Genomic DNA, 8,972 nt, shown 5'->3' with positions numbered 1-8,972 from the left:
CTTTATTGATCCCCTAGCTCCCCACTAATCCCTTCCAGAAAAAAGGAAGGCTGTCCACATCGTTCTAAATGAAAGTGACAGATTGGGTGGTAGCGCTCAGATGAACAATCATGGATTATTTGTACCAGGAATTGCAGATATTATTGAGGGCAAGTGAAAGTACACAGAGGTTACCTACTTCTTGTTTAGTTGCCACCCATCCTCAGCATGAAATATGTCTTTCTACTGACACAGCACAGCCTGCGTATCCTAACGTGACTGAACAGCATGCACCAGAGATGCCCAGAGATGTTGCACCTGATACTTGGGAGTGCTCTGAATTTCTGGCTGCTTTTGGAGTCCCAGCAGTAAGTAGACTGCCTACCTCTGCTAACTGCAGCCCTTCCAGAGAGACCTCCTGCTCCACAGGGCATCCTGTCTCCCCACCACCAGTGCAAGGGCAGCTTGGGCAGCAGGAGCCGAATGGCACGTGGGTCCCACGCAAACTGCTGAGACGAGTGCTAGTGGTGCAGTGGAAAAGGGAGGCTGCACTCACACGCCCTGCTTGGATCTCTCCTCTGAGACAAGAAGAGGTTGTCACTGCACCCGCTTACTTTCTAGGAAATAATGTGTGGAAGGGTAAAAATTTGTGTTTCCTTCTCTCTCTTCATGTAGCGTTTACCTTTGTACCTGCATGTAGGTGGGCCTGTGTATCTCGCGAGTGCCCACCCATCTCCTCTTGGAATGCAGCACTCTTCCGAAGTTTCATTTCAGAGTCCCAGGCTATAAACATATTACACCATAACCAAGGGGGACCAGAGCAAACACCCCAACGTAACAAATGTTTGCTGTGTGTCATTTGCTTGTCAGCAACGAGTGCCAGAATTACTGCTTTGACCACAGGTATTGCAGCTGGGGGGTGAGCAATGAGCCAGTGATCTCTCCCTTGAAAGAAAAGATAAAGAGGAAAAGGCAGCCCTTTGTGACAGCTTTGGTAAGAGGCAGACTCTGAGGAGCTTTTTCATAAAGGCAAAACAAACTAAAAAAGTAGTTTTTTAAGCAATAAAAGTACGGCTGCAAGAACAAAAGGTCCGGGGCTGAGAAGGATAGATGAACGCAAACACCGTGTCTTTGGAGTATGCAACATCACAAACTGATGAAAAGCGATCGAAAATGAAAACAACATCACAGCCTGTCTGGGGAGCCGAGGAATTTACCAGTCAGAGGGAGGGGCATTAATTAGGACATGGAAAGTAGAAAATCACTTAGAGACACAGAGCCCATTAAGAGCTCATAGCCCCAAGCTAAATTCAAGTGGGAGACACAGAAATGGTAGTTATAAAACTGAGGGACATAGATGGGCTGCCACTGCGCTGAAATCAGCGCTCAGTTCTGCATTGTTCGTGACCAGCGCAGGGTTCCCCCAAAATGATTTTGCTTATTGATGGGGAAGATGGCTACACAGGTCCCTGAAGGGTGATGCACGAGTGTGACCCCCATACTTGCACCTGAGGGGTGAAGGCTCCTCTGAGCTAAGTGGGGTGTTGAGGCTTATCAGCGAGGCAATGTTTTTCTTGCACAGGAATACCATCAAATGGCCTGGGAAAGTGCCTTCAGACTTCTCAGAGGCAGTCAGTGTGGAGAAGACTGACTATCTGTTTGATGGAAATTTACAATTATTATGAAAAAGAGAAGCCCTGGGACAAGGCTACTGTGCCTGGAGCGAAGTGTCAGAGCTCACCAGCAAAAATGGCACGTAGAGCTCTTAAATGGTAGGGTACCTGGCAGGCAAAGGCAGTCTAGCACTGCACAGATAACGGAGTCTATCATTACATACGCAGGAGATTCCCTGGCAACTCCTAACTCAAATATTTTGTTAGCAAGCCAAGGAGTACAAGCATGAAACAATTCCCGTGCTCTGAGAACATACAAAAGCTAATGTGCATATCAAGAAGGAAGTAGAATCAGCGACTGGTCTGTATTTTGCAGTATAAACAGTTCTGGGTTGCTAAAAATCTCCAGCTAATGGCCAGACTGTGAGTCTTTTGCTCAGTTCTGATTTCCTAGAATTTTAATTTCTTCGAATTTTCTTAGAAAAGAGGCAAAGGGCAAGGGTCCTTCCTTTGGGCAGTCTCCCAGGAAGGAAAACCTGTGGAGAGAGGCACAGGAAAGATGGGGTGTAGTATTTGACAGCATAGGAAAAATGTGAATTTATAACATCACTGAGGATAGCAAGCCTAAATTTTGCTTCCTAAATAGCAAGCTTTCCTAGAGAAGAACCTTTAGCCACAGGAATGGGTCAATAATGGCATTGGTGGCCAGCACTGACAGAAGTGTCAACTGTTTAGGAAGGGAACACACCTGCTATTGAACAGGGTTACTGTAGGTGAAGAGACAGTTAATGGTCACAGTCTTGAACCCTGAAAGATCACTGCATAAGCCTCCTGAAAGGTTAATCTGGCTATTCTTAAACATTTTCTGTAAACAGGTTGGGATCACACAATTGGGAAGTGGATACAGCATCACGTGGCTTACATTTTTACGGAGATTCCCACATCTGCCATTTGGGAAAGAAACAGGGAAGTGCAGGTGAGGCAACTGTTCCTCTGCCTTTGGTGTTTCCTAATTCACGTTGTCTGTTCTTTACTGACCTCGGGCCTCTCACTCACCGCAATACTCAGCGTATTTCACCCGATGCAATGTTCTTGTGTGAGAAACCTGGACATGATCACACTGAAAAGCACAGTATTTCAGTGGCACTGTATTTTAGCTTCCCTTCAGTTTTATTGATCAACCATTAGCTTCAGATGAAATGCGGCATCACAATTATGATTTAGCTGTGGGAAGATGCTCATTTGTGAAGCCTCATCTCTTATGTCCTGAATCCATTTCTCGAGGTAGCTCTGAAACTGGGGCTGAAGGGTTGGGAAGGATTCTTCCTTCCTCTGCCACATTAACTCTTGTCTTTCTTAAGGGCATAACCACTTACAGTCCCATCAGGGTACTGAGAAGAATTTGCTAGGAAACTTCCGTAGCTTCTTACTCCAACAAATGCTCTCATACACCTCCAGCCACTCAGGAGAAGAGATTGTGCCCACACAGGGTTGCATTGCTCATTCCCAGGATGTTAACAGATCTAACCATTTTTGTTCAACTTTGACTTTTAAACAACTAGATCTTTCTTTCAAATGAAACAAAATTGTTTCAGGAAAGATTCTTGGCAGTGCTTTTTGCCCTGGCTTCCTGGGGAATGCACTTTCTTTACAAACTGAATGAAAAACCAGTGGCACATAAAACTGCCTTATGACAATGCTGGCAGTTCTACCAGCTTCTCATCCACCCACATTTACCAACCACTACGCATTATGCTAGAACTGTAATTTTGAAATGATAACCTCTAAGGACATGCTTTTGCATCCCCACTACCTCATTTTCTACTTTAAGAGTGCTGTGGAAGTGCTATTTGAATAGCGGGTGACAGCTTTTAACTGTCTTCAGAGATCATAATATCCTATTAATAATAGTATTGAAAAAGTCCTTCAGCTAAGACTTTCTGGATTCTCACAATCGGAGTCAATAAAGTGTGCTAGCCATCTGTACACCCGGTATTCACGACTCTACCACCTGTACACCTGATATTTGCTGCACCAAGGAACAAAAAATCTCGGTGTTTTCCAACCAGGTCTAATGCCTGGAGATTTAGGTACAGTGTGGAACACCACAGAGTTCTTCTGGCTGCAGAAAATATTCTATTATGGCAATGATTTGGGTATTCTTGCTTTATATCCCATGGAAAAGCAAGTAGGATCCTTACTATGGCTTTAAAATATCTCAAATGCAGTCTTTACCACCTTTTGCACAAATCTGTTTTTTTCTCAGAAAACTACTGAACTATAGTGAATTCCAGCAGCTGAGAACAAAGTCAGTCTATAAAGAGTTTCTGCTCTAAAGAGGAAAGTTTCAAGTTTTGTGGCTCAGAACCTCAGGACCAGGCTTCCAAGATGACACGCAGAGCCGAAGGCCCAAATTACAGGCCACTCCAAACACACAAGCTTAAAAGGCAGCCGCTCCCCTCTTTCAAAAAGTCCTCTGCATCTTTTTGGTTTCTCTAAGAACAAGCTGTTGAAAATGGTATTTGCTTACTGTGTTTACCCAAGCCCAGATTTATAAAAGCCAGGCAGCACCATGCAGCCGCAGCTGAAGTCTGGGTTTGCTTGGGTCATGGCAGAGGACAGGGCAGACATCCCGCACCGAGTCAGACCTGTGGCACTCTCTCAAGCTCTGCCCAAGCTCCAACCATCATCTCTTGATGCCCAGCTGCAGTTGCTCAGTATCTCTGAAAATCATGTGGTGCCTAAATACACATAAGGAGCTTAACTTTATATGCTTTGCTTTGAAGAACTGGCTTTTTTTTAGATGACAATCTGAAAGCTATCATAGCATTTAAGCCCAATAATGAGATTTTATCTCTTGATCATATTAGATTATGATCTCTTTAGCAGCGCAAGCTGGGTTTCACCTAAGCAGCCTGGTGAGGCTCAGATGCCTCACGCTAGCCTCATGCTCAGTGGTGTCACCCGATGTGGAGAGCTGAGGAGGCTGAAACGTGGCAGGTAGCACGCGGGCACGCCAAGTGGCTACAGGGTTCTGGCTGATGCAGAAGTGGTGGTCGTGGCTTTGATCGCCTTCCCCTCTGACATCCTCCCAAGACATCCTCCCTGTGCTGGTGAAGGGCCTGAAGCACAAGTCCTATGAGGTGCAGCTGAGGGAACTGGGGTTGTTTAGTCTGGAGAAGAGGAGGCTCAGGGAAGGCCTTATTGCTGGGTGTCGGCCTCTTCTCGCAGATAACTAGTGGTAGGACTAGAGGGAATGGCCTCAAGTTGCGCCAGGGGAGGTTCAGGTTGGAAATGAGGAGACATTTCTTCTCAGAAAGAGCAGTCAGGCATTGGGACGGATTGCCCAGGGAGGTGGTGGAGTCACCATCCCTGGGGGTGTTCAAGGAAAGGTTGGACATGGTGCTCAGGGACATGGTTTAGTGGGTGACATTGGTGGTAGGGGGATGGTTGGACCTGATGATCTTGGAGGTCTTTTCCAACCTTAGTGATTCTATGTCTGGTCAGCATGGTGCGACGTGCTCCCCACAGCCCTGCCCCAGCTCTGGGGCAGTGGGTGCTTCCAGCACCAGGCCCATGTGCGTGGGGTCATGGCTGCTGCCCCCCGTCACAGGGAAGCCTCTTTGCTAACGGGGCTGGCCCCTGTGCGAGGCTGGCTGCTCGCTCAGGTCCCAGGCACGTCTTGGTGAGGATGGTGGGCCACTGGTGGTCTCACGCAGTGCCCCTGCAGACCCCAATCCCAGTAAAACCGCTGATGCTACACGGAGGTGAGGGACAGCCATCTTCCAGGGGCCGGCTGTCACACCACCCGCGAGGCCCTGGCACACTCGCCACTCGGCCTCACCGCCCCGAGCTCACTCGGCGCCGACACCCCACTTTCCTACCCCCCCGGCACAGGGAAGCCCAAAGCCGCCATCCCCCGCCGAAGAGGACGAAGAGAGGGCGGCAGCTGCCCGGCCCCAGCTCGGAGCCGGGCCGGCCGCGCCAACCCGAGTCGTGCCGAGCCGCGCCGTCCCTCGGCGGCGGCGCTGTCCCCGCCCCGGTTGGGGCACATCCCTCCCTCCTTCCCTCCTTCCCTCCCTCCCTGCGTCCCTCCCTCCCCGCGGCGGGGCCGGCCGAGGCGCCGCGCCATGCCCGCCTTTAAACGGCAGGTGCGGGGGAGCCAGGCAGACGCGCCACCGGCGGCGGCCCGGCGGTAGCGGCTCGCTGGGGCTGGGCTGGGCTGGGCTGGGCTGGGCTCGGCGGAGCGGAGCGGAGCGGAGCATGTCGGTGGCGACCGGGGGCAGCGAGGCGGCGGCGGGCGGCGGCGGCGGGGGCCGCGTCTTCTTCCAGAGCCCCCGCGGCGGCGGCGGCGGCGGCGGCGGCTCCTCGCGGGAGGAGGCGGTGGCGGCGGCGGCTCAGGTCCAGCAGCGGCGGCACCAGCAAGGGAAGGTGACGGTGAAGTACGATCGGAAGGAGCTGCGGAAGCGGCTGGTGCTGGAGGAGTGGATCGTGGAGCAGCTCGGGCAGCTCTACGGCTGCGAGGTGCGGGGCGACCCGGGCCGGGCTCCGCTACCGGGGGGGCGCTCCCCGGGGTTGGGGGTGCCGCGGGTGGGCGGCGGGGCTTCGGGAGCTGCCGCCCTGCCGGAGCGCTGCCGGAGTCTGTGCGCTTCTGCGGGGGGCCGGAGGACAGGGGGCTGTCGACGTTATGCAGGGGAATTGGGGATGATGTCTATCTAGTGCGGTGAGGCGAGGAGCCGCCGGTGCTTCGCCTTGACAGAGCTCCATCAGCAGCGTAACCTTCCGGTCCCCACGGTATCACCCCCGGTATTTGCTGTTGTAAAGGATCAAGGTGCTCAGTCCGCACGGAGGGTCTCGCCCGCCTTTGCCACCGGCTGATCTCACCCACCCTCGTTAAATAAAGCCATCCGGAGCGGGGTTTGGTGGAGCCGCTGGCGAACCTGGCAGCTCCGACATCCCTGGAGCCCGCGGCTCGCCCCGCGGCTCGCCCCGCTGCGCCACGCAGGCACGGGCTCGGCAGGGCCCCAGGTGTGCGCGGGGAGCCCGAAGTACGCAGGCCTCGGTAGCCAGCGTGCACGTAACCCAAATAAATGCCTAGAGAAAGTCCCTTTTATCTCAGAACCAGTTTATCAGCAAATCTGCCAGAAATGGACTTGCCCTCACCAAAAATGCGCACGTGACGAGTTAAAACCTCCTCAACTATTTATGTCTGTGAACTAAGGGGAGGAAGGGTATAGACGAGTTAAAAATAAGCAGCTGCTGCTCTTCGTCTTGGTGCGACTTGCCTCTGCAGCCTCCTGATTTATTAGGCTGTGTAACCTGTAGGCTGTGAGGATTTCTTTGGGGCCAGAAGTACTTAAATCGGTTTGCATGAGCTGGTGGATTTGTGTTTGCATGAAGCGATAACGTGGTCAGTAGCTGGCTTGCTGCACCTATTGCTTCTGTTTGACTCACGTTGCTGTAACCCCGAGGCCTGTTTGGGCAACGTGTTGTGTGCTTTTGACATATAGGTGGAGTTGGTCTTTACGCAAAAAAAAACGTGTCGTACGTGGGACCAAACCAAGGTCCAGAGGAGTTATTGCTGCTCTTCACAGTATTCAAATAACTGGCTTGCTGCGTGGAAACACTTGAGGAATAAATCCTCTAGTCTTTTCCTTATCGTAGCTGCCACCTCTGACTGGAACAGGAGGAGGTCTGCATTAGATGGGGGGCTCTCCATTGAGATGGGGACCGTATATGGCTGCATAAAAGGAGCTTTCTTTGATGATTTGCTTTCTCAGATGTCTTTTAGTGGAAAAAAATGGTTTGAGACAACAGGTGAAAACGTTTTTAGCTTTGAAGGTTGAGGGCAAAATGTGTAGGTCGTCGGCTCTTTACTGTTGTGCTGGAACTCCATCCAGTGTCACACCGATGGCAGTAGTGAAAAGGTCAAATAATTAACGTGCTATCAACATTAGGCTGAAGATGCATGTTGTGTGTAGTGAGTAAAGATGATAGTGATTTAATGTAAGATGCTTTGCTTGAATCTGCCTGAATGACTTCTAGGCTTACAGATGCAGCTCTCGTGCAGAAACAAAATCACCTAGGCAGAGTTAGTAACTGTCCGTCGGCAGTTGGGGGACAGCTTGGGGACTGCTCGCTTCAACCTCTGGAAGATCTACCATGACTTCCTCGATGTGATGACGCTTAAGTTCTGAAACAGCCTGAAATCTTCTGGAATGTCAGAAATAGCCATAAAATTTCTAAACCTGAAAGAGCTAACCGGTGTTAGCTTCTTCTAAAGAGCAGTGCACGCCACTCCTGGGAAGAACAGAAATAAGAAAGTAGAGGACACTCGCAGTGCCATATACTGAAAGACTGCAAAAAGACCTGGGCGTCTCTTTGTGGGACTGAGTACATGTAGTTGCCTACCCACTTTTATTCCATTTAAATAATGTTTTCTATTGAATTATGCCAAGATCTATCAGTAAGTGGACACCTACAGAAAGACTGCCTTTATTCAAAGCTAGACATGTATTCGTAGTCTCTCAAGTACCTGCAAGTTAAGTCAGCTATGTGGTCGTGAGTATGTCTTGGCTTGGTGACAAGGTTTGAGAGATGAGGTTGGGAAGTAAGGAGACAGGTTTGCTTGTGTTCTTTTCCAAGTGAATCTTGGTTTTACCTGTACAGGTTTTAGTTTTAAAAAATAAATATCAAATCAGGTAATGGAGCTGGGGGAATGTAGTTTAGAAAGAGCTCTTCGAGACTGTTTTTGATGCTGACCACACATACATCATCCAAAGATCAGCTTTAGAAAGGCTGCTTCCCCGTGAAGCAGAGTTTAGGGATAAAGACCAACTGGAATGGTGAAGGATTCCCACAGCAGTAAACTTCAGTGGGACCAGAGACTCGTAAGCAGGATTCATTTGGCACCAGAATCTGTCAGGCTAATGTACTAAGGACAAGTGCTTCAGGTGAGCATCAGTCTGGCTGTTTGCTCCTGGAGCTGCTGTCATTAAAAAATGAAGTTTTATAACCTGTTCACTTTGGTTTCTACGAATGCTAAAACTGAGGATGCAGTCTCAAATTAGGGCATTGAAAATCCAGTGCCTTAATCACAGGACTTGAACTGACTTCATTGTTGATCTTTACTACGCATCTTGTTTCTAAAAATAGTTTCTCTAAGGATGCTTCATGTTTTGGCCTAAACTCATTATTGGTTAAGAATTGCTGCATAACACTGCACAGCACAACTTGCATCATCACTATTAATGATTTGCAACTTGTATGTCAGAATGTAAGTGACGACAGCCTGGTTTTCCAGGTATAGGATCTGCAGTGTACGCTCCCACCAAACTTGTACAACTTTATATATGGAAAAAGCTACTAGATTTGACCCCA

General features: G+C 49.8%; 1 protein-coding gene across 1 annotated transcript in view; it reads left to right on the top strand.

The window, feature by feature from the left end:
* The first annotated feature begins 5,855 nt into the window (after window positions 1–5,855).
* PPP1R14C (protein phosphatase 1 regulatory inhibitor subunit 14C) overlaps window positions 5,856–8,972 on the top strand; it is a 51,165-nt gene continuing 48,048 nt past the window's right edge. The window contains exon 1 of the mRNA XM_035538966.2: window positions 5,856–6,116. Within this exon, the coding sequence (XP_035394859.1) occupies window positions 5,856–6,116 (261 nt within the window). The remainder of the gene's footprint in view (window positions 6,117–8,972) is intronic.

Source organism: Cygnus atratus, chromosome 3 (assembly GCF_013377495.2).
Source record: "Cygnus atratus isolate AKBS03 ecotype Queensland, Australia chromosome 3, CAtr_DNAZoo_HiC_assembly, whole genome shotgun sequence".
Classification (NCBI taxonomy): domain Eukaryota; kingdom Metazoa; phylum Chordata; class Aves; order Anseriformes; family Anatidae; genus Cygnus; species Cygnus atratus.
Note: the sequence above shows the minus strand (reverse complement) of the source record. Positions and strands in the feature narration are given on the sequence as shown.